The following is a 25,825-nucleotide window of genomic DNA, read 5'->3' on the forward strand; positions in this document are numbered from 1 at the left end:
TCCTATATCAAACTAACAAGGACTTACTTTGCCAAGATTTTTGGCACCTTTATATTAACTTAAATAGCATTGGGAAAAAGCATAATAGTAATTGAAAAGCAACTAATTATAAGCAATTATAAGTCAAATTATGTTTATACCACAATTAGTGTTTGAGGTGGTTTAGTAGACTGATTCTTCATTTCAATAAGCAACATCAAAATAACTGAATAGCTTGTAAAATACTTCTTTTATCTTTATTCCAAGTATAACTACCACATTCTCTTTTAATTATTATTACAATAAAATAAGCAACATTTATTATCTTTTGTCCCAAACCCCAATTTGTGTTGGATGCTTTTAAAAACATGGCAAGAGTAGTATTTATACCTACCGCACAGCACAGCTTCTTTCAACAGGTTTTATGGAGAAATGTGAACAAATAAACGTTTTTGTAAGACAAGTTCTACCCTGCGGGGAATCTAGAGTGCAAACTCAAATAATGTCTTTTTTCGTTAGGTTTTTCACGCTTACAACATTATCGTATTTCACATTTAGTTGAGGAAAGTCTTTCTTTAAGGATAGAGAAAAGTCTTTTGTCTTGTCACAACGGTAATTTTTATGTCAGATTGGGTTTTTTCCCCCCCATACCTCTGAGTAAATGTCATAACTTTGCTGCCACAATTTTGCCACCTCAGGTTAAACTGAATAGGGCTTGACAAGTGTTTTTCCACTTTAATTACTGAACTATAACATGCATGGTTCTTTAAATAACCATTAGTAATAGCTTTGAACCCTTGTTATATTAATTTCCATGCATATTCTGATGCACTAAGATGGTAGCACTGTAAATTTCGGAGGTGATGGGACCCGTTTAAATTAGTTCAATCAACTTCAGACAATTCAAGGGAAAATATTATCAAACAATTTCATATCGTATTAAATAAATCAGTTTCTAGAGATAGTTTCGCGGAATAAATTCCCACCAGTTGACCTAATGGAGCACGGAGTTGCCAATGCTTCATGGCAGCTGCTGTGCTCAGCCAACTCCAGCCTTTGGCGAGCCACAGGGTGGGAGGTAGGTAGAACCGGAGCCCTGCAGGGCTGGGAGCCACGTTGCTGTTGCTTTTTTAAATAGGGAGACAACGTTTCTGCCTATTGTGTAAACGGTTCCAGAACTGGGTTCGTTCTCTAATCAGCTAAGGCGTTCGCAGAATTAAAGCGCCTTCTAATCCGACCCTTGGCAACATGTGCGTCACAGACAAACATTGAGTTTTAATGCCTGGCTTCGTTCGCCGTGGGGAAAACACACTTCGGAGAATGGCCAATTACCTCGGGAATCGCCGTGAACTGCCCAGGATCAAAACCACCACGCCAGCGGAGCAATGGCCACCTCTCCCACGGGACCCCGCCAACCCTCCTGAGGACCCACCCTTGTTATCGGCTAATCAATTGTTTTACGCCTAGCTGCATAGCCTTTCTTCACTCCATTCCCGCTCTCCCCACCCACACTGCGTTCGACGCCAGGTTCCTAATCCCCAGTCGGACAACACACAGCGGGCTCCCGCCCAAGGAGCAGCGCGATCGCGAACCGCAGCGAGGCGGGCAGCTCTCCGCGCTCCTCGCAGGCCCGCGGCCAGCCAGCAGCAACTTGGCGGCTGATGATTGACAGGCGGCTGCAGCTATGAGCCGCAGGGGCGGGACGTGCGTCACTTCCTGGCCTTTCGAGGGAGACGGGGTATATAAATTGGCTGCTCACGCAGTGCCGCCGCTTCCACAGTATGGCCGGCGACATTAGCTAGCGCTCGCTCTGCTCTCTCTAACGGGGAAACGGCGGACTGCAAGAGACTGAACTGTATCTATCTGCCTCTTATTTCCAACAGACTCACGTTCAACTTTCGCTCACAAAAAAGCCGGGAAAATTTTATTAATCCTTTTTTTAAAAAAAGTTAATATAAAATTATAGCAAAAAAAAAAAAAAGGAACCTGAACTTTAGTAACAGCTGAAACAATCCGCAGCAGCGGCGGGAGAAGAGATTTAATTTAGTTGATTTTCTGTGGTTGTTGGTTGTTCGCTAGTCTCACGGTGATGGAAGCTGCACATTTTTTCGAAGGGACCGAGAAGCTACTGGAGGTTTGGTTCTCCAGGCAGCAACCCGACGCAAATCAAGGATCTGGGGATCTTCGCACCATCCCAAGGTGGGTTCTCGGGGCTCTCGCCCACAGTCTGCTCTGGGGTTGTCGTCGCCTCTAAGATACTAACCACTGGCGGAAGTCGGGGGCCGGGTTCCCGCAGCCTTCAGGTGGGGGCAGGTCCGCCTTCGGGAGTCTTTTGGGCGCCGTGGAGGGACAGCCGGTGCTAGGGGGAGCGGCCGCATCCACGCGGAGGGCCCAGCCAGTTTCTCCCGCCGCCGTTGCCGGGACGGGCGCTGCCCAGAGCGAGGGGAGGAGGCCGGTTCCGCCGCGTGCTCAGGTAACGTCCCCGACTGGGCAGCGGGCGGCGCCGCTCGGGGCGGTTTGGCGCCCGCGCCTCCGACTTTACCTTCTGGCGCTGAGGGTCCTGGCCCCCGGGGTGGGCGTCTTAGAGGAGCCGCGCGGGCTCCCTCCCGGCAGGTGTGGCTCGGCGGGCTTAGTCAGGCGCTAATTCGGGCGTGCCCGCTTCGGGGAGTGGAGGAGGGAGGGAGAGGGTTTGAACGCGACTCGTTCTCGCCGCGTGCGGCGGGTAGAAGGGGGCCCCGCGGGTCTCAGGCTGAGGGGCCGGCGTACAGGCCTCCCACTCGCGGTCCTATCTGCCAGCTTGTGGCTCCCGGACGGCGGGGATTCGAGGGGGAGCGGTGTTGTCGCAGTGGCTGGGCCCCACCGCCGCCCTAACACGCTCTGCACCAAAGCCTTTTCGGAGCGGTGGAGACGATCGCAAGAGCCCGCCGGGGCTTGCTCCCGAGTCTGTTGTGACCTTGGTTTGTGTAACCCGTTACCGAGTTGGTAGGGTTCTGGCGGGGTGCGAGGTTAGCCTACATTTACGGGCTAGAGGCCCGTCCGGCCCGGGACGCGGTATCTTGCATGCCTCAGCCAGCATAGGAATCCGGGGCCCCAGCTTCCCACCCTGGCCGTCGCGCGAGAGAGCTGGGCTGCCTGCGCAAAAGCGAGAGGTCCTCAGTGGTCTTAGGGTAATCCCGGCGCAAATAAAAGCGCGGGCGATTCCGCAGGTGCCTGGGCCTGTTCACCGCGGCGCCCAGCCCGCTAGCCACCCCTTGCCTTTCTAGGCTCCTCCGCGCACGAGTGTTGGCGGTGCGGCGCAGGGACCGGCGTGGCCGCTTCATTGAGCGTGGACGACCAATGAGCTCCTGGGCCCCACCGAGAGCCTGGCCCCGGGGTGTGGGCCAATCGGCGTTTCAGGAATGTTGGCTGGGCTGACCGCTGTCCCTGACAAAAAGCAACTGGAGAAGGGAATTCGGGAAGACACGTGCTGCCGGAACTTTAAGGCATTTTGTCTTGAAGGATTGATTCGTGAAAGCCCTTGTCACAAGTCTTGTTTTTCAAGCTTTGTGCGACACTTAAAATGTTTACCATGTGCCGGGCTCAGTTCTAAGCACTTTATATGTATGTTACAGGAAGCAGTTACTTTTCTTACAAATAGGGGAAGCTTAGTATTTCCTCCATTTCACAAATGGGAAGCCTCCCTAATGTTGGTTTGGTAAACGATTGTGATCGGATTATCTAGAAAATCTTATAAAATGAATAACCTTGTTTTGCCCTGGCTCAGTAAATGTTTTGAAGCTTTTATTCGTAAGGACACGTTCTTAAAAAGGGAAGAAGATTTTTCCTCCCCACGTTCTTGAGTAGAAATGCCACAACTGAAGCACTGAAGCTTGGGCTTTTTCTTTTTTTGGTGGTGGTAGTGGTTAAAAGTTCCCTGAATCTAGGAAGGAGAGAAAGGCTTGTAAAAGAGCAGCTTGCTTTAAGTATTTGAGAGCCACTTTTCCTTTGTACTTTATCAGTAGCAATTATTTTACTGTATGAGTGTGGCTCTTAAAATGATGGCAAAAGTTTAATCTTCAGGACAGAATATTCTGTTTTGTACAGGTCATAATGTAGTGCCACTTAATATTCATAAAACCACTATTTTGAGAGTCCGCTAGCGCATTTCGGCTGTTAATCTCTCGGATTTAACTGAGAGGTCAGTCCATTGGTAACCTTTCTGGGAACATTTTTCAGTGAACTGTCCTTCAAGCAAGGGCGAACCAGAGGGCTTATTTTACTAGGAAGTTAAAAAAAGTACCTGACAAAATACTAAATGCTAGATAAATTACCTGAAGTCCATCACCTGGCAAGAGGGAATCACCGGGGTCTGGTTGTTAGAAGGGTGGCGTGGACCCCTAGAGACCGTGGAAGAGTAATTGGTCATCTAGAAGAGGATACATAATGCAATGGTGCGTGGCCTTGGGACTGTCTGGATTTGAATCAAACAGCATTTAATAGCTAGCTGTGTGGTATGTCCTCATTTTTAAGATGGAGACAGTAATGGTACCTACTTCATGGGGTAGTTGTGAGGATTGAGTTAGTGTACTATAGAACTTAGTAACAGTGACACATAGTAACCACTGTACAAGTGTTACAAGTGTTTTATATTTATCTTTGATTCTTTGCTCTTTAAGACAAAATCTTTTCTTTTTAGCAGCCAAGGCTGGAGAATAAAGTATATCAGGTTGTAATAAAGGCTACACATTAAAGGGTGCCTTAACAATTTGATGTCGTTTTTATTCAAATATAGGAGATAGTGTGTCACTGGGAAGTTTTAGATTGCTTCATTCTCATCTTTAGTAGTTTTGTTCTTATTTAATGATACAAAAATTTGGAAGCCAAGGAAGTTCTTGCTTGTCCTTGCCTCAGTAATTCCATTAAAATGTAAGTAGATGAAAGGTCACAAACGAAAGACATTAACACACGGGGTTAAAATTTAAAAGTAGCCCTGGCCAGTGTGGCTTAGTTGGAGTGCAGTGCTATAACCTAAAGGTTGCTGGTTTGATCCCTGGTCTGGGCATGGAAGGTGTGGCCCCCAGACCCCACCCCCCCTATCCAGGGCACATCAGGGAGGCAGTCAGTCAGTGCTTCTCTTTCACATTGATGTTTCTCCCGTCTGGTCTCTAAAAGCAATGAAAAAAACGTCCTCAAGTGAGAATAAAAATTCTATATTGTAAAAAGTAAAAGGTAGGTCTATTTTTTATACTGACATAAAACCTAAGGACATTGAGAGTGATAAGGCACAAATGTCCTATTGGGATCACTACATGTGCTATAAAGATAACAAGAATATTATGGAAAAATTCCTAGGAAAATACCTGCCCATCTTTGATGCAAGAAGAAATAGGAATTTAAATAGTCCTGTAACCAGTACATAAGTTGAATTAGTCATTAATCATCCCATAAAGAAAATTCTAGGCTCCGGTGGTTTCACTGGATGGTTTTCCCTAACATTTAAGGAAGATACAACTCCAGCCTTTTATACATAGTCTTGTAAATAAAGAAGGGGACACATTTCCCAGCTCATTTTGACCTGGCATAATTTTGATATCCAAACCCTGACAAGCTGTGAAGGAACCAGAACTCCCGTGTTGCTAGTGAGAATGGAAGATGAACAAACCATTCTGAAAAATAATTTGGCAGTTTCTTAAAAAGTGCTATAATGTTAATGTAAGATTTAATTTCTGTAAAACTCTAGAAAATACATACTAATCAGATCATTGGTTGCCTGAGCATGGGAGTGACGGGAAAGGGTGGATTATGAAGACATAACAGGCCTTTTGGGGGTGGTGGGAGTGGTCAGTATCTTGTAAATGACAGTTTTACAAGTATGTATGTATGTCAGAAATCTTGTAGGTTAAATGAAAAGAAATACAGAATTTGAAGTTCTACAACACAGGTTAAAATAAATGCATGCATGCCTCCAATAAACAAATCTGGTCGTTTTTGCATAGTAACTTCATCTTTTTAGTGATTCTCACCCTTAAGTATGATTGAACTACCTCTCTAGTAGAAACATTAATGTAGTTATATATATATATATATTGCATTTACTGCTACACGCCAAAAAATAATTTGGTTGCTGATAAGTCCTCTCCTCCCTCCCCCCAAGTACGTAAACCTAGTAATTAGCAACTGTATGAAATCAACTTCAGAGCATTAAATGCCCCAAAAATCTTTACAATGACGAAGATGAATATGAATTTGGAAAGCTGCTGAAATGATATTAGAGGAAAGCTGCTTTCATCAAGTATAAGGACAAAAAATTTAATGGAAAGACGTGTGGGGTTTGAAGAATGTGTGATATGAAAATTATTCCAAAGACTTGAACCAAGAGAAAAGAAACATAGCCATTCTGGAGGAAACATTCCAGCAGAGTTTGAGGAAGTAGTAATCAGCTAAAAAAAATTTTAAAAGCATGATTGGAAAAATCTGGTTGTTAGTAAGACAGCTTACAAGGAGATGCCCCCCAAAAACCTGGAATTATCTTCTGGAGGGCAGGCCCCATTTGTAGTACAGTCTTCCCCCTCTAGGTGAGTGTTCTAGGAACCCATCTGTATCAGTGTACAGCTGGCGTTGCTCTTGAGAGGCTGCTTCAGCTTCAGCAGATTTTTTTTTTTTTTTTTTTTTTGAAGACTCTTTCAACGCATTTGACCAATTCATGATGGGTGATTTACCAGCACACCTGTCCACACCATGCTGAGTGTTGACCCCCTTGTCCCACCCCCCCCATTCACCTGATCTTGCCCTGAGTGGTTTGTTTGTTTGTTTCCTCTGATGAAAAAAGTCCTCAAAGGGAAACATTTTGCCAAAGTGGAAGAGGTAGAACAAAAAATGGCAGGAGCATGAAAAGGCATCAAAATCGATGAGTTCAAAATGTGTTGAGCAGTGGATAAAAATCTCAGGTGTACTGCACCAAACAGACCACTTTGAAGGTGATTGAAGTTTAAACATGGAAGAATAAATACACAATTTTTAATAAGTAAATTCCTGGTTTTGGGAGGGGTCCACCTCATATCTTTTTTTTTTTAATATGTTTTTTGTTTTAGAGGGGAAGGAGAGAAACATCTATGTGGAAGAGAAACATGGATCGAGATTGCCTCCCATATGTGCCCCAACTCAGAATTGAACCTGGGACCTTTAAGTTTAGTTTACGGCACAATGGTCCAACTAACTGAGTTGAGGCACATGGACCAGGGTCAGCTTATGTTTTGAATACAGATTTTTTTTTTTTAAAGCTTTTTGTTGAAGCATAAACAAAAGTTACGAAAATCACAAGTACCGACCTAGTTTTCACAAACTGACCCACTCCTGTAAATAGCACCTTAAGGAATAGTAACTATCGAAAAGTCCCACTTGGGCCCCTTCCAATTACTATCCTGCCCTCCCTCTTACCTAGCACTAGCTTAACTTCTAATATACTACTATAGATATGGAATCATTTAGTTTGCATCATGTAAGGCCTCCTGTGATCAACATTATGTTTGAGGTTTTGTAGTTCATTTTCATTGTATACGTAATATTTTGTATGAATATATCAATACTGCAATTTACCCACTCTTGTTAATAGGCATTTGAATAGTTTCCAGTTTGCTAATACAAATATATTGCTATAAACACTATTGTATGTGTCTTTTGGTGAACATTATGTATTTCTGTTAGATATACATACATCTAGGAGTGGAATTTTTAAGTCATAGAGTGCATATATCTAGCCTGAAGGTTCCAGTCGCTCCATATCTCTATCTAACGTGGTGTTGTCTTTTTAATTTTAGCTATTGTGTGTATGTGGCAGTAGTTATTCCCCGTTAGACTAGTGGAGTTGAGCTTCCTTATTCATGTCTTTATTTGCCATTTGGATATCTTTTGTGAAATGCTTGTTCAAGTTTATTTGCCTATTTTTCTTCGGAGGGGGGAAACTTTCTATTTATAGTTCTTAATATATTACAGATGAATTATCTGTCCAGTATGTGTATTACAAATATACCTCTCTCTGGCCCAGACTGGTGTGGCTCGGTGGGTTGTCCTGCCACCCGAAGGGTCACCAGTTCAGCCTTGGTCAGGACACACGCCTGTGTTGCCAGCCAGGTCCCTGGTTGGGGGTATGCAAGAGATGACCAATTGATGTTTTTCTCCTCTCTTTCTCCCTTCTCCCTCTCTCTAAAGAATAAAATGTTTTTTTAAAAAATTACAAATATACCCTCTGTGGTTTTCCTTACGCTATTAATGATATCTTTAAAAATGGAAGCTCTTAAGTTTAATATAGTTAACTTACTGATATTTTCCCTTTAACGGTTAGCAGTTTTTATGTACTATGTTGATGGAAGAAACATCCAGACCTCTCGAGTTTATTTGAGCCAAACTTCAGGCAATTGCCAGGAATCAATGGATTAAGAAAATGCTCCAGAAAGTGACCATTCTACCACTTACTTTATACATCAGAATCAGGGGAAGACGCGTGGTTACCTGAGATTAAGTGGTGATAGATCATGGAGAACGGAGAAAGCAAAGCAGGAACTCTGGGATTGGAGAGACACGTGTTTCTTTAACGTTGGTGGGTATAGGATAGTTAACAATGAACACAGTAACAATAACAAGGAGGGGTTCCGTGGTCTGCTCTGGTGGTAAATTGTGCCCTGAGCGGTGTGGAAAAGGAAATTGTCCTGACATTCCAAAGATGTGTTATCACAGAAACGGAAAAGACAATAGACAGGCTCAGTTAAGGTAGAGATTGATCTTTGTCAAGGAATATAGTGGCACAGTACAAGACTACCTGTGGTAATATGCTTTTAGTTCGGAAGTTTTAATTTCAGACTATACTATGTGGTCACTTTAAGTCTCTGAGTTTGTAAGGCCGGCATGCAGGGCTCCTCTGAGCTTGTCAGGTTTAGTATGTGGCCCCTTTTTCATCCACAACTATTTGAGGTATCTTGCTCCTCCTGTGGTAATTAGGATTTTTCCCCCTAAACATTGTTTTGCTTTTCACATTTATATCTACAGTCCATCTGGAATTGATTTTTTTTTTTTAATGTGGCTTAAGGGAATAGAAAGACCACAGTTAAAGTAAAGTTGGCTTATCTTTCTAAGCCTGAAGTCCTAAGTCAAGCCAGAACCTTCTTCCTTAATGTTAGCCATTTCTATTAAACATTTCCCATCCTCCTGTAAGTCATTTAGTAGAATTGTCCTGAGTGTAATCTAAACAAATTACATAGTAGTGACAGTCTTTTTTTTTTTTTTTTCTAATTTCTCAAGGAGATTAAAAAAAGGGACACATGTGACTAGGGGTGTGGTTTTAGTAGGAAAAATCTTGTCTGGCATGGTTTGTGTTAAAGAAGACTGGTTAATCATATGTTGGAGAAAAGCAGTAGTTCCAGCACATCCAAGTAAAAAGGGAATGATGTGTTCTAAAACTGACTGACTTCATGCAGTATTTAAAGTTGAAATGTAAAAAGAAGGGGTTGTATCTTAGGTTTAACCTGCAGTTTTGTCTACAAATTTTTCAGATTTCAAAAGGATGTATATAAATGCCTTAGAGTTGCTAGAATAAAATGCTGAACCAAAGTCTTATTTTGATGGCAGCTTTGGGGAGGGTGGGAGCAATGTGGAGGAAGTCTTTTAGAAAATTAGAAATTTTAGTGAGAAGAAAAGATAGTTTATTGATCTCTCAGGACAATAAAATAGGCTTTTTGCTTTTGAATCATCACAGACCTGACCTATTCTTAGTAATGAGGTAGGTTTAGGTGGGACATTCTAGTGGCGTGAAGAGGATATTTTATCGTGAGGAAGTCTGAGATAGTTTACCTTTATAAGATAAGTTATAATCTACAGTAAAGGATTAGGGCAGTTGCAAAGATAGTAAATTACACCTCAGTATTAACTTCCCCGGAACTCATGCATTGCTTGACTACATCATTGCACGGTATGGCAGTATCGATAATTCACACTGAAGGAATTTACAACCTATTGCCAAAAAACCTTTTAGTGTAAATGTTTTGGAGTAGAAAAGCTTCCTTTTGAATTAAACTCATTACATTCCTAACTAGTTTCAAAAACATTTGAACTGCTGTCTCTAAATCACCTTTCTTTAAAAAGTACACATTGAAAGTAATCAGCAACTGAATGTAGCAGTAATTTTACTGATAGTGATTTAAATTTGGGGGGAAGATTTGAGATAGAGTATACTGTGATTATTATTAACAGTGCATTCTGAGTTGATTTATTTCTATGGATATCTGAATTAACTGCCCTAGGAAGGCATACTCAGATTTTATTTTGGTCAGCCTAGGCGTTGTTGAAGAATAATCAATGTTTTAGGGATATGACCTTGGTCGGGTGTAGAGGCCTGAATGTATGGAGAATCTCCGACGTAGACAAGTCAGACTATTAGGTCACAGTTGAAAGTTCACATAGGCTTTTTGAGTAAATTGATAACACTGAAACCAGCAATTTTTTACTTTAAGGAAGTAATCTATTAGAGGAATTAAATCACATGAAGGCCTTTTAAATGCAAATGTTTTGCACCATCTGTAGCGTCTGACCTACTGAATCTCAGAGAGATCCAACTCAACTCTTCAGGTGATAAAGGTGAAAACCTGAATTATTCTCTCAGTCGCTTACATTTTTTTAATTGTAGCTTTTAAAAAATCTAACATTAAATTTACCATTTTAACTACTTCTAAGTGTATAGTTCAGTATTATTAAGAATATACTTGTTGTGCAACAGGTCTGTGGAACCTATTTTCATCTTGCAAAAGTATACTGAAACTGTACTCATAAAATATTAATTTTCACTCTCCCCCAGCCTTTGACAGACACCTTTCTGCTTTGTCTATAAATGTTTGAGTACCTCATATGAATGGAGTCATAGTATTTGTCCTTTTGTGACTGCCTTATTTCATTTAGCATAATGCCCTCAAGATTCATCCTTGTAGCATGTGATAGGATTTCCTTTGAGGCTGAATATTGTATGTATATATCACATTTTCATTATCCATTAATCTCTTGATGGACATTTGGGTTGCTTCTGCCTTTTGACAATTGTGAGTTACATAGAACATGGGTGTTCAAATATCTCTTCCAGATCCTGTTTTGAATTCTTTTGGATATACACCCAGAAGTGGGATTGCTAGATTGTAAGGTAATTTTCACCAAACATACACTATTGTTACAATTTCCCCACATTCTTGCCCAACATTTGTCATTCCTCCCTTCTTTTTTAAGCATCCTAATGAGTATGAAGTGGTTTTGATTAGCATTTCTTTTATGATTGGTGATATAGAGCATCTTTTCATATGTTTGTTGTCCATTGTATGTCTTTTTTGGAGAATTGTCTGTTTAAGGCCTTTGGCCATTTCGTAAATTGGGTGGTTTCTGCTGTCGGAGTTCCTCACATATTCTGGATATTAACCTCTTGTCAGATGTGTGCTTTGCAAATGTTTTCTTCCATTCTGCAGGTTATCTTTTCACTCTGTCCAGTGTTTTCCTATGATACACAGAAGTTACTAAGTTTGATGACAGTTTGCCTATTTTTGTTGCCTATGCTTTTTTGTTGCATAGAAGAAAACATGCTAAATCCTGCGTCAAGCTTTTCTCTTTTTCCTCTTAAGAGTTTTGTAGTTTTAGGTCTTAATATAAGCCTTTACTCCATTTTGAGTTTATTTTTGTATGTGGTGCAGTGTGAGGGTTCAACTTCATTCTTTCTAGTGGAGACTCTATTTTTCCAACATCATTTGATGAAGAGGCAGCCTTTTCTCATTGTGTAGTCTTAGGACCTTTGTTAAAGGTCATTCTAAAGGCATTAAAAAATGTCAGTTGGCCGTTTCAAGTGTGACTGAATCAAGTGATGTGGAAGCCTCTTGTCATTTTAGTTGTATATTTTCCCTTGTAAACATCCCACCGTTTTTTTTGTTTGTTTGTTTGTTTCCTAATTAGACCACAGATTCTTCAAGAAAGAAAGCTTTAAATGTAGAATATGGCTTGCCATTAATGTTTTGCTTTTCAGGCTATGTACTATCATTAGTAAAGAATATACTACTTCTTTGGGATCATTTATCATTACCTGATAGTTTGTTTGTTTTTTTGTTCATTTGTTTTATCCTCACCCAATGACATGCTTAGGGATTTTTAGAGAGGAGGAAGGAGAGAGAAACATCAATGTGTGAGAGAAACATTGATCAGTTGCCTCTTGCACGTACCCCAACTGGCAACAGAAACTGCAGTGTAGGTGGTATAGAGTCCTGACCAGGAATCGAGCAGGGACTGACCTTTCTGTTTACAAGACAATACTTCAACCAACCAAGCCACTCTAGCCAGATCTGATAGTATTTTTGGTACTTTATGTTTAAGTTAATTAAAATTTTTCAACCTCAGTCCTTTTGACTTTTGGTTTGGATGATTCCTTTATTGTGGTAACAGTCCTATTTATTGTATGGTGTAGCGCATCCCTGGTCTCTACCAAATTACATGCCAGCAATGACACCAAACCCCCACCCCCGCCACACACACACAGTGTGACAACCAAAAATGTCTCTAAATACCGCAAAACATTTTCAGGGTGACAGTCATCCTCGTTTGAAAACCACTGAGTTAGACCAGTGAGGTGAGATAGCAGCATTAAGGGAAAGAAAATGTAATGTAAACCAGAATATTTCGGTTTATCTATGAATTTCCCTGTGTTCTAGTGTGCCTAGCAATTATGTAATCCTTTGAATACCTTTTGCAATATTTTCCAATCACTGTCAAGTTTTATGTGACACATTCCAAAATTGTCTTAATTCTACTTTTCAGTTTATGATTTATTGAACTCATCAGTATTTAAAACATAAGTAAAATAACAATGATTGACAAAAGGACTAATTTTGTACAATAGTTTATGTATAGTATAGACTAGTTCTCAGTCTAGGTGTTAGTGTGTTTGGGAACAAAACCCAGGCACCTTCCACCATACTGAGCCTGCTGTGACATTCTATTCAATAACTTGATACTAGCTCACTTTGAAATAACAAATAAGTAATTTAGAGAAAGCTTTGGTCAACTGTACAGACACTTTGTCTTTTTCATCATTAAATTTGGACATAAAGCAGACATTCTGTTGCAACTACTCAGCTCTGCCCTTATAGAGAGAAAGCAACCATAGACAATGTATAAATGTGTGGATGTGGCTAGGACCTAATACAGTTTTATTTATAAAAAGAGGCTTATTTTTTTCCCACAGAAATGTAATAAAAGAATATGCTGCAACTCTGAGCTGTTTTGGTGTTGGTTTTTCACCGTTCCTTTTGTGTATATTATATTAATGTCTTTTGTTTTATTTCTCTTGAGACATCTTTCTTGCCACTTGATTTATTCTATTTTTGAGCCTATCAGCTCTCCTAGGATTATTATGTCTTTGTAATCACTTGGTTGATAGGCCATCCAACTGGTTTGTCTCAAGGTGTTTTAACACAATTGCTTTTTTTCATACTATGACTTTGGGAGAATACTGACTGCTTGAGGGTTTCTATTTGGTAGGAAGAATTTGGTTGCAGCATTTATTAAGTAAGGATGAATGAGTTATAAGAGCATTGTGGTTTCCATTAAGATAGAATAAGCACCTTGCTAAATGCAACTAAAAGCCCTGGGACAGAGTGCATGAAGCACCTAGCTATCTGAGGACTCTGAGAAGTAAAAATCAGTGGGTGAATGGGAGTGGAAACCAGAATTCAAAATACCATGAAAACAATCATGATTTTCTGTTTCTTCCCCCGCCCCCCACCCCCGGATTCTCCTGCGGTGGTCTCAGAGGTATCCAGAAACCCAGAACTACACACCAAGTGCAAATAAAGAGATCCAAGAGGTCCTGTTTTTCTTTTCTGTGAAGACGAAGGAGGCCCCTTTGGGTCAGAGAAGTTGGGGGAAATCCCCTCCCCTTCTGTTCTCTCCTGCCACAGCTCGGGCAGTACTGTAGTAATTGTGGCCAGGCAGATGCCTGAACTCCAAGGGAGGGGGGAAACCACTGGACCAGAGGAACTGTGTGGTCCCAGGATGGAATAGCATCAGGGATATCCCTGTCCTTTTCACTCTGTGCGGACAGAGACAGACAATCACAGGCAGCCTGCTGCCAAGTGGGAAAACTAAAGTCTTGGCGTTCTACCCAGAGGACCAGAAAGCTTCCCCACTTCTGCCTCTGAGCCAGAAATGGTCAGCAGTTACGAAGAAGAGGGAGAGTCGAATAAAATGAATCCTGTAAAGATTTATATGAACTGGGCTGCTTATGTTTGGCTCTGACCCTAAACAGAATATCAAAGGCTTTGAAAACTGATAGCTCATCTCCCAGTCCCAGACTGATCACTGAATAGAACAGATCTGAATACCATGGCATGCATGATAGCCTTTCCTAACTAAACTGGAACTGGAACATAACTCATAGAAGGTAAGAACCTGAAGACTGAACTTTAAACATTTCAATTGCCTGCTAAAATAAGTTTTAAAAATCAAATGTCCTATAGGATTTAAATAAGATTTAAAATTATAAGACATGATCAAAATGTCCAGGCTGCAGTCCTAAGTTGCTCAATAATACAAATGACCAGGAAATTCTCAGCATCTCTCAAAGAGAATCAATAGACACCAGCCTTGAAGTAATACAGGTCAAGATTTAAAAGCAGCTGTCATAACCATTCTGTAAGAAGAGTGAGCCCTCTTAAAATGGAAGGTCTTAAAAGAGAAATAGAGTATGGAACTTAAAAATATACAAAAAAGTAACTACTGGTGTGAAAGGCTTACTGGACAGACTTTAGTAGATGGAAATGACAGAAAAATGAATGAGCTTGCAGATAGATCTGTAGGTATTATCCAGTCATCAGCAGAGAAAAAAGACGGGTGGAGAGGAAGGGAAGAACCAGCGGAGGCCTGTGTCATTTTGTGTCAGCAGATTCCAAGAAAGAGGGGAGTGTCGCATAAAAAATATTTGAGAAAACAGTCCACATCTAGGTTCATTATAATGAATGGGTTCTATAGCAACTAAATTATCTGGCAGTAAAATGAGTAAGCTTCGTTTATGTAGATTAAAATAAGATGGCATTCAAGTATTGACAGGATAGTTCTGTTAAATGAATCTTTTATCTTTTCAAGAATGTACCCTCTAAATACCTGAATTATTATGGTGACTAATTAAAAAAAGCAGTAAAGAATTGTGTGACCGTAGTTTACATTTTTAAAATTTAAGGGTGTTCATGATTTTCCAGCAGGTCCTTTAGGATCTAATTAGAATAGTGCCAGATTCAACAAGTATTGAAAAGCCTGTTACAAACTGGACTGGTAGGCACAGTCCCTAAGTACATGGAATGACTCCAGCGGAATTGATGTGAATACCAAAATAACTACACAAATAAAATACTTGGGCAAGTCTTCTGAGTTTTTAAACCTTTTAATGACAGATTTGATCTGGTGGGGGTGGAGGATGGGGGTTGGGGACAAGTTTTCTAGCTAGGATGAAATTCATTCCAACAGTATCCACAACAAAGTTTACATTGTTTCAGCATAAATGTTCTCTACCTTCAAAAGGCTTGATGTGGGTAAATTTATAGTGACCAATTTCTAGAAATAGAGAGTAGTTTGTGGGAAAACCTAGGGTGACTGACTTACAAAAAATTGGGATGAGTTATCTCTATATCTGTCAATGTAGGTTTTATTTTATTTGGATTGTTATTTGAAGTCATTGTCTTTATCAAATTTGTCAAGTCAGATGGGGGGGATGCTAGGAGAGCTGAAGATTATACAGTAGTTGATTGTCTGGAGAGAGTAATATAGGATCTTTCTGAAATGAGGAGTCCTGGTACCATTGAAGGATAGAATCACTACACTGAAAACAAAGAATAAAAGCTCATGCTTATACTTAAGTGTGAGATCCCATGTCCTTTACCTTCTTTTGCCTACCAGAAATCTTAATGCTTTGTAGGCAAGAGAATGGAATATTTGGGTAATTTGACCTGTCCAGGAAAGAACGAAAAAATATTGACATAAGTAGTTCCCCAGTGAGATAGCCCATCCAGTCACAGTACCGCATATAAAGGCCCCCAGGGTAAACAAGCCCCATTTACTTAGTTCATGGACCTCATGAGCTAAATCTTAATTAGTACCCTATTCTTGGGCCAAAAAAATGTTGAGATAGTTGAGGGAAACATCTGAGGATAAATTCAGACAGGTGCACAGAAAACAGAATCAAGTGAAGAGGCAAGACAACGTTTAAATCCGTGAAGGCAAAGTTATACAAGAAAGAACCGTCTGTTATAATATCTAGCTCAGCCATGGAGCATGTTTAAAAGTGTTAAACTATATTTAACACTGCTATATGAAAACTAAGAGAGTGAATCCTTCGGAGGAATTTTTATAAGGAAAATCTGTTTTCTTTTTTTGCTTTCTTTGTGTGTGTGTGTGTGTGTGTGTGTGTGTGAGAGAGAGAGAGAGAGAGAGAGAGAGAGAGAGAGAGAGAGAGAGAGATGGATGCTAACTAAACTTATTGTGGTAATCATTTCATAATATACGCAAGTCTAATCACTATGCTGTACACCCTAAAGTTATACAGTGATGTATGTCAGGTTGATTTCAGTAAAACTGGGGAGGATGTCTTAATAAATAGTGACTATAACTAAGAAGGAGTAATAGGAAAGGATTCATTAGTATGTCCAGTGGGTGGAAGAAAGTATTTGTAGGAGTGCTGAATTAAGATGGGAAGTGAGTAGGTGATGACATTATCAGGTAGCGTTATTGGAAGAACGATCTTATGGATTCGGTAGGTAAATCTGATACCTATTGTATAATTTAATCGTAGTCCTCTGAAGTGAGTTTTGTTACCCACCAGGTAAAGAATCCAAGCCCAGGAATAATTGGAAGGAATGTCACAAAGCAGAAAAGTAATAGCTTCCGTAAGAGCCCCATGTTTTCCTTTTGGTCGTATTATTCCTTTTTGCATTAAAACATACTATTTGTGGAATTAAAATACTGTGGGTTCTGAAATATTTAAATGTTAGTGAACTTTGAGTCTTAGAAAATCTGAAACTCAAAGCCAGTGCTTAGCTACCTAAAATAGAGAATTAAAACAATCTCTTAAGTGTATGTTACTCAAAACTGGATCTTAATTGTAACGTTTTTTTCCTTAACCACACTTGATCTATTTTTAAAAATTCAAAACAAACTGCTTTAATCTGTACTTTTTTCTTTATACAAACAATCATTAGCAACTCTCGAAGAGAACTGTTAGCTCTTCTAAAAAATTATTCGGTAGAGTTAATGGGCAAATTGGCTGTATAATCACTAGCAAGCCCAACTCAAATATTTTAAGTTTTTTCAGATGGGTCTCAGTGCTGTTCGGTTTAATTAATTTACCCATCGTAGAAATTACTGCCTTCTGCTCTGGTTGGGTGGCTCAGTTGGTTGGAGCATCTTCCCCTACACCAGAAGGTTGCATCCGTGTTCAATCCATGTGGTGTAAGGGAGGCAACCAATAGACTTCTCTGTCTGTCTCTCTCTGTCTCTCTCTTTCCCTCCCTCCTCCTCTCTCCAAAATCAAACTGTCTTTAGGTGAGGGGTTTTTTGTTTTGTTTTGTTTCTTCTTGCCTTTTGTGATTGGTTATACAATTGCCTATTTGGCCAGTAACAATTTATTGTAGCAAAATGATGAGATAGGCACAAAATTCTAGCAGGATTGATTGGCACTGTGCCTGCTTTTTACTACAAAGGAATAAAACATACCTGTTTTTATGCTGGCTGTAATATTGAGGATTTCTCTTACATAAAGGTTTTAATTGGAGGAGAAAACTTTAACCATAATATACCATTTTCTTGGGAGTAGAAGAATGACCTACCAAATACTAAGAGCCTTAAAATATTTTTAGCCTTTAATCTGGTCATGTTAAGATGTCCCATAGAACTGTTCTATATTGTCCTTCTAGAACTGTTCTATATTGTACTTCTCTTTATAACGGGCACATTAAAGAGGAGACACCTTCCTTAGGTCTCAGTCAGGTAAATTAAAACTAATTTACTGGGTTATACACATGGCTTCCATTTTGCTATTTATTATTGTGTTGATACAGGCATTTTTTCATCTCATTAATGATCTGCATTGTATTCCCAAGATTTTATGTGTATGCTTGTACTGTTGAATTGCCAACCAGAGACATTTTTCATTTTTTGACAATGCTTCTCAGCTTTTAACTTGCTTTTCTTTAATCACTTAACCTAGTGGAAGGTAACGGTTTTCCTTGGTTTATGAGCCTTTTGAATTTCCTCTTTGCATGACTTAACAGTATTTTCTCGCTATTTTTTTTCTTAATTTCTACTTTTCTGGTTTGCTTTTTAAGTTGTTTTTCATATATAGCAAAATGTTTCATCTTATTTAGTGGATATCAATATAGGCAAGACAATTTTGAACAAAACTAAATGTTGGTATTCATAAGAGAAGCTAGCAGAAGAATGTGCCAACAAATACAATATACTGTGTTGATCATTGTAAAACTTTTTTAAATGTGAGAAACTGATAATTTTTGAGAGTAGGCAAATAGAATAATGAATTAATCATCGTTTTTTGTTAAATAATAGATCTGAATGGGACATACTTTTGAAGGATGTGCAATGTTCAATCATAAGTGTGACAAAAACTGACAAGCAGGAAGCTTATGTACTCAGGTAAGTCCTGTAAAACAAGCGATAGCTACCACATTTCAGTCTGTATCATATTTCATATAGAATAGCTAATTGTTCCTGTGGGCCATAGTTCTGCAATTGTTTTTATGTTTTGTTTTGTTTTTTTTTTTAAATATGATGTAACATGAAATGTTTACTTCAGGTGTCCCTAGGCAGTAGGTTTTGAAGTCTTAACCTGAAAGGTCTTCAAGATGGTTGCCATGTAGTTAAGCAGGAAATATGTGTAAAGCAGGTTGCAATGACATTGTACCTTCAACTGCAGGTGCAGGTCTTGCTTTTAGTATATGCCTCTCAATGTCGGAACTTCAGACAAAGTGAAAGTTAGCTCTCCCATACAGATAAGATTGCCATCTATTACAGAGGAAAGCCATTCAACCTTTTTATAGGTGCAAAGATAATTTATTCAATAAAAACATTGAATTCTTATACATACTATAATGGTCCCAAAGTACCTGCTTTTTACTAAGCAGTGTTTGGCATACACAGATGTTTATCAAAGGCTTATGTGCCAGCCCATAAGGATGTCATGGTGAGTAAAAACAAACATTCCATTCCTCATTGAGCTTATTGCCTAGTCTAAGAAGTAATGAGATGGCTGTAGAAATACATGTGAGAGTGGGTGGTGCAAGATGAGGTATAAAGTATGAATTTAGTAAATGTCTTCAGTTGAGTGAAGTGAGGAAGAAAATTTATCAGTAAAAATGAGGGTTTGTGTAATGAGGTAATACGCTTTATATCTAATTCAAAGGTTGTTTTGTTTTTGTGGTTTCTAGAACCTTAAACTGATTTAGTATAATAGAAGAGGAAGACTACTGTATTATATTATTTGCTTCCTTGAAATCTTAACATTTAAAATTACTAGCCACAAATTTATATTGTAAATGATAGTCCAGTAATAGGCTAATTGTATTTCGGTAGTGCATAAACAGCGTTTTAATATTGTAACTTTTTTTGATTGCAGTGAGAGTAGCATGTTTGTCTCCAAGAGACGTTTCATTTTGAAGACATGTGGTACCACCCTCTTGCTGAAAGCACTGGTTCCCCTGTTGAAACTTGCTAGGGATTACAGTGGGTTTGACTCAATTCAAGTAAGTAAGCAAAAAATGTTATTTAATCCTTTAAGTTGTAAATACATTTGTAAACTTACTGCTGTAGTTGTAATGGGTAAGGATGGGCACGCCTGGGAGAAAGAATGTTCTTCCTGATGCTCAAGAATAGCAGAGTAGGGAGGAAGCAAAGAATGAGATAGTATAAAATCAAATGGGAAAAGGAATGAAGAAACCAGACATGTTTCATAGTTAACTCCTTGAAGTGTTAATATAAATGGTAAAGAAACTAAGAAAAGAAGGGAAAGCCAGAAGAATTATCCTATTTACATAATAAAGAGTTGATTGTGTGAAAGAGCAACAGTCAATATTGAGTTAAATTCTGATAACATTCAAGAGTTATTGCCATTACCATTCATCCTTCTTATACCCTCCTCCCCCAGATGTTGAATTTTAATATTTCACCTAATTAGGGTAAAGGATATCTTTGTTACTAGGACCTCAAAGAGTTTTGCTAATTATTGACCCTCATAAGAAATCTGAAACGTGTTCTTACTTTCTTTGAATCACCGACTCTTAAAATTTAATGTATACATGTTCTTCCACAAAATTTTTGCTTACATTCCTATTTTAAAGCTCAGATTAGAAACCACTGCTCTAGAAATAACTGTACCTAAACACTACAGTTGTTGTGACCCGTCATTGTTAGACTGGACATTTTAGTTTCTAGAAACTCATTGATGCATTATTAATAGTCTGTTGAGACTTCTCCACAACTTAAAAATGAAGTTGTTCCTTGTAACAGTTAACTCATGGATATGGCTTATCTTTCATTTTTAGAGCTTCTTTTATTCTCGTAAGAATTTCATGAAGCCTTCTCACCAAGGGTACCCACACCGGAATTTCCAGGAAGAAATAGAGTTTCTTAATGCAATTTTCCCAAGTAAGTTTAAATAAATAGAATTGAAACCTGCTTTATTAAAGTTAGAGGGTATATCTTTTCAGAGATGTGTGTGTGTATGAAAGCATATATATGTAAATGTAGCACATTATATAGTTAAATATATCAAGGTAGCTGATGACAAATTTTAGAGTATGTGTGCATCTCAGATCATTGTTGTTAAAGTGATGGAAAAAGAAAATCAAGTAATTAGTCACCTGCTAGAGGGGAGAGTTCATCTTCATCTAACCACTCTCTCCGATTTGTATCTAAAGTCAAAGAATGTTGAGTATAATTTAGTGTAAGTATCTACAACCAGTTAATTTACTTTGTTGAGTGAGGCTTTGAAACAATATGGAAAGAAGTATTGGGTTGGCCAAAAAAAAGTTTAGTTTTTCCGTAAAATAAAAGGCACATTTTTCATTTTGACCAGTAATTTTGTTGATGTGGGTATTTTGAGTATGTTGGCTATCTCCTGCTATTGGCTTCTAGTGGGTAGAGGCCAGGGGTGCTGCTAAACATCTTCCAATGCATAAGACAGCCCCACAGCAAAGAATTATTACTTGGCCAAAATGTCAACAGTACTAAGAAACTTGGCGAACTACTTTTGACACATTGAATAAGTCACAGCACCTTCTCCATACACTGCACAAGTCTGTTTTTTGCATTTCAGTTGTGTTTTTCCTTTCTTGAAACAATAAAGCATAAGATGATGAAAATGTTGTGTGTTTTCTTTCATCTTCAACTTTTAAATGGCTGCATTAAAATTCACCAATTTTGGTGAATTTTTTTAAATGCACGCTGATATGACAGCTGTCACAATACAATCTAACAAAATTGTTTTGAATGAGGTTAAAGACAACTAAGAGCACTACTAGAGCCATCGTACAGAAAAAATGTAATGGTCTTTTTGGGCAACCAAATATTACATAAAATGATTTGTATTTACTTGGAAGAGTAGATAAATGGGAAACCAAATTTTATTTCCTAATGGAGTTGTAGAAGAGAAAGAGCCACAGTTTTCTCAACACCATTTAGATTGACTCATTGGCTGCTGAAGTATATCTCTGACAACCGGGGGTGGGGAGGGAGTATATATATTTCCAGTAAACATACTGGACAGTAAACATACACATAGGCGCGCGCACGCACACATATACATATATGATTTTTTTTAAAGATGATGGAAAATCCTGACTACTTTGTGAATTCATCCACTTAAATTTTCCTTTACTAATATTTCTGATAGACAAATAGTATCATCCTAGCTAGTGAAAAGGTGAGAAAAATCCATCCATCTTATCAAATGGATCTGTTGAATTTATTTTACATTCTTCTTCCTCAACAGATGGAGCAGCATATTGTATGGGACGTATGAATTCTGACTGTTGGTATGTTGGATACGATTTCATGGACTTTTTTCTTCTATGTAAGATTTATTTTAAACTGCCAGTTGTCATTTTTAGGGGGAATAATTTATTTTTCATTTTTGTGTAGGTACTTGTATACTTTGGATTTCCCAGAGAGCAGGGTAATCAGTCAGCCAGATCAAACCCTGGAAATTCTGATGAGTGAGCTTGACCCAGCAGTTATGGACCAGTTCTACATGAAAGATGGTGTTACTGCAAAGGATGTCACTCGTGTAAGGATTTTCAGTAATTCTGGATTCTGCTTGGGGGCTAAATATTTTGTTGAACTCGTTCTTGTTTTATTTTTCAAATTTGTATTTAACTTAGTCTTTTGCCTTTCTTTCAGGAGAGTGGAATTCGTGACCTGATACCAGGTTCTGTCATTGATGCCACAATGTTCAATCCTTGTGGGTATTCAATGAATGGCATGAAATCGGATGTAAGTAATATTTGTTTAATACTTACTTAAATATTTAAGTGTACTCTTTCCATTATTAACACAAAACTATTTCTCTAAGGGAACTTATTGGACTATTCACATCACTCCAGAACCAGAATTTTCTTATGTTAGCTTTGAAACAAACTTAAGTCAGACCTCCTATGACGACCTGATCAGGAAAGTTGTAGAAGTCTTCAAGCCAGGAAAGTTTGTGACCACCTTGTTTGTAAACCAGGTAATTTGTTTTATTATTGACATTAAAATCTTCCAGAAAATAAGGAAAATTAGGAATGTCATAAAGTTCTAAGACGGCCCGTTATCAGTCACATATCTAGAGGTGCTGCTAGCTGAGGTTGTTGGGATGAAAAGCTTTGTTTCATTAGCTTTCTCTTGGTTCTTGTTTTATATCTAGCCTTAATGGGTGGGCTTCTCACTGTCCTGTTTATTTTCCCTGTTGGCAGGCCTGGGGTTGGGGTAGAGGCTGGGGGACATAAGATATCTTACATCCAGCCCATTAGAAGCCAGCTAAAATATTCAAATACCATGGTTCTATTAAGGCAGCAGTTTTAAATATTTGTGGCATGACTATTTTGTTTGTAATAATTTCTGCAGATAGGAAGTATTAATAGTTTGTTTAATTTTTTTTGCCCAGAGTTCTAAATGTCGCACAGTGCTTTCTTCGCCCCAGAAGATTGAAGGTTTTAAACGTCTTGATTGCCAGAGTGCTATGTTCAATGATTACAACTTTGTTTTTACCAGTTTTGCTAAGAAGCAGCAACAACAGCAGAGTTGATTAAGAAAAATGAAGAAAAAACGCAAAAAGAAAACACACATAGAAGAAGGTGGTGGCTGCTCTTTAGATATTGATACCAGGGGCTGTGCTTTCCATAACCACCACCTAGTAGTTGCAGAAGGCCCTAGATGTAATGATAGTGTAATCATTTTGAATTGTATGCATTATTATATCAAGGAGTTAGATATCTTGCATGAATGCTCTCTTCTGTGTTTAGGTATCCTATGCCACTCTTGCTGTGAAATTGAAGTGCATGTAGAAAAAAACTTTTACTATGTGAAACTTTACAACACTTATGACAACGATTCAATTTGGTTTATGCACAATGAAATATTTCTTCAGGCATCATCCAAAATTCCCCACAGACAAGGCTTTCGTCCTCCTTAGATGTTGGCCTCAGCCTAGCCATCCGGGACTGTTCTAAAATTGCTACCAGGATAATTACATCCAGTTACCTCCAATTTCTAGAACATACTCTCTACTAATGTTATTGAAACCAATTTCTACTTTATACAGATGTTTTTTGCAACAGCAATTAAAGTTTTTTCTTCCACGAGTACAGTCCTCTTAAAAAAGTGATTGCAATTATCCATTTTATGTATTACCATTTTAACATTGCTTCCAACGCTTGTATTCCTTTGATTCATTCCTCAACATGGTGTCTCCCCTCCCAACCCCATCCCATAAAGCAATACACTGTTACACTGTGGGTTATACCAATCTTTTATACCCTAGAGGGAGAAAGAGGGTGGACCCTAGGCTTAATTTTCTTTTAAGGTCAAGGAAGTTTGGCTACTTTTTTTTATTGGCATTGGCTCTTTTGGAAGATAGTGACAAAAATAAAGTGTTGATTAGTAAGAAAGACACATAAATTAATATTAGAATATAGTGGCAGAACTATATGGGAACTGTATGCCATTCTGTGTTCTCCAGTAAATAAGATTAGCTTCTCATGAATACCATGTCTTTACTAACTTGATAAGTAGAATAAAAGATTTTATTACTACATTTATTAGCGAGGAGATTTCAGGTAAAGGTTGTACTGGATTCAGTAAGTCAAATCAGATCATTCACCTTAATTTTTGGTTGAGCAGCCATGTCCACTAATTTCCATTAATAATACACCATAAACTTTAGTTCAAAGCAGCATCAGTGTCTTTGCCATCTTGTGACTTGAAGTTCTGTGACTTTGTGATATATGTGATACTGTTCTGACTCTATGTGTTCCTCTTACTGGTAGTGGTTCTTTCACCATGTTCCCAGAGGATCAAGTGAATGACCAGTAGGAGAACTCTTCAGGTTACTCAGAAATACACAGTGAAGCAGAATTATCCATAAAACATAACATAAGAATTTCCAAAGTGGTCAATGGGAAATGACTAGAAATACAGGCCTTCAAGAGTTGGCATTTTTGGCTATATTTCCAAATACTGTGAGATTTAAGCAGCTTAGAAAATGGCAAAGTTAACTAAATTTTGTATTTTTGTCCTCAAATTCTTTTTTGATTCTTTGTGCGTGATGCAGTGATGTTTTCGTTCCTTCCGTACTTATAAACGAAACACATTTTTTTTAGTGTTTCTAAACATAAAATCTACTTGGTTTGAAATCAAGTGGTTGGAACACTTTTGACTTTTATTTTAAGCACATTCTTGATTAAAGTTTCATTGAAGAAGCTTTTAATCAATGGATCAGTTTGATTCTAGCACACAGTACCTAGTGTTTTGGTGCTGTTTTGAGGACCAATGCTCAAAGTGGATTTTGTTCTTGAACAGTGTCCCAGTAGATTTGATGATATGTGTTGGCTTGAGGTCTAATTTTTTTCTAATAGATTTAAGATTTCTATCTAATGTCAAAAAACTACACAAATTTGTATGAAACAAAACCTAGAAGAATGGAAACTGTAGATTTAATAGTAATTTAAATTGATTCTAGTATGTATAGAGGAGGGAAATTTTTGTTACCATAATTTCTCTCTGGTGGTGTTGGACTTAAATCGGTTGAAATGTATTTATGTACCACACTTTAAGCTTCAATAAAAGTTTGCTTAATTGATTGTCTAGTGACATTCAGAAAGTGTTCTGTTGATGAATTTTTTAAGTAATATACATAACCAAATACAGCATCTAAAGTTTTTTAAATTAATTGAAGAAATATACAATTAACAGTTACTCTGAGATTTGTGAGTTACCGTGAAGGCTAAAGATCTTTTAAGCTGCTGGGATAATACATAATTTGTATTCAGATTTAAACATTTTTTTGTTAGTGGCTTTATAATTAAAACTCAAAGGAAGTCTCTGGACTCTAGTTGGGTGGTTCATTTGGCTGGAGTGTTGTCCTGTGCACAGAGGATTGTGAGTTCAGTCCCTAATTGGGGTGCATGCAGAAGACAGTTGATCAATGTTTTCAGTTCCCCTCCCTCTCTTCTCTCTCTAAAATCAATGAATATCCTCAGATGAGGATTTAAAAAGAAATATCTGGGCTATATACCAGGATATTAGAGTAGAGAATATATTT

The 25,825-nt window shown here is 38.5% G+C and overlaps 1 protein-coding gene across 2 annotated transcripts; it reads left to right on the forward strand.

Moving 5' to 3' along the window:
* The first annotated feature begins 1,752 nt into the window (after positions 1–1,752).
* Positions 1,753–25,445, forward strand: AMD1 (adenosylmethionine decarboxylase 1). 2 transcript variants are annotated; one of them, XM_054569832.1, is made up of 9 exons: positions 1,753–2,178; positions 18,580–18,666; positions 19,646–19,772; positions 20,571–20,673; positions 22,019–22,061; positions 22,168–22,312; positions 22,426–22,518; positions 22,598–22,753; positions 23,171–25,443. In XM_054569832.1, exons 1-9 carry the CDS (start codon positions 2,069–2,071, stop codon positions 23,309–23,311), a joined length of 1,005 nt encoding a protein of 334 aa, XP_054425807.1. In that variant the 5' UTR covers positions 1,753–2,068; the 3' UTR covers positions 23,312–25,443. The 2 variants fall into 2 exon arrangements, with proteins under 2 accessions (XP_054425807.1, XP_054425808.1); XM_054569833.1 differs by lacking the exon at positions 1,753–2,178 and adding an exon at positions 14,276–14,410 and having other exon boundaries at positions 23,171–25,445.
* The last annotated feature ends 380 nt before the right edge of the window (positions 25,446–25,825 follow it).

The sequence above is a fragment of the Pteronotus mesoamericanus genome, unplaced genomic scaffold (assembly GCF_021234165.1).
Source record: "Pteronotus mesoamericanus isolate MK-2021 breed Mesoamerican mustached bat unplaced genomic scaffold, CSHL_Meso_final contig_20, whole genome shotgun sequence".
In the NCBI taxonomy this organism is placed as follows: domain Eukaryota; kingdom Metazoa; phylum Chordata; class Mammalia; order Chiroptera; family Mormoopidae; genus Pteronotus; species Pteronotus mesoamericanus.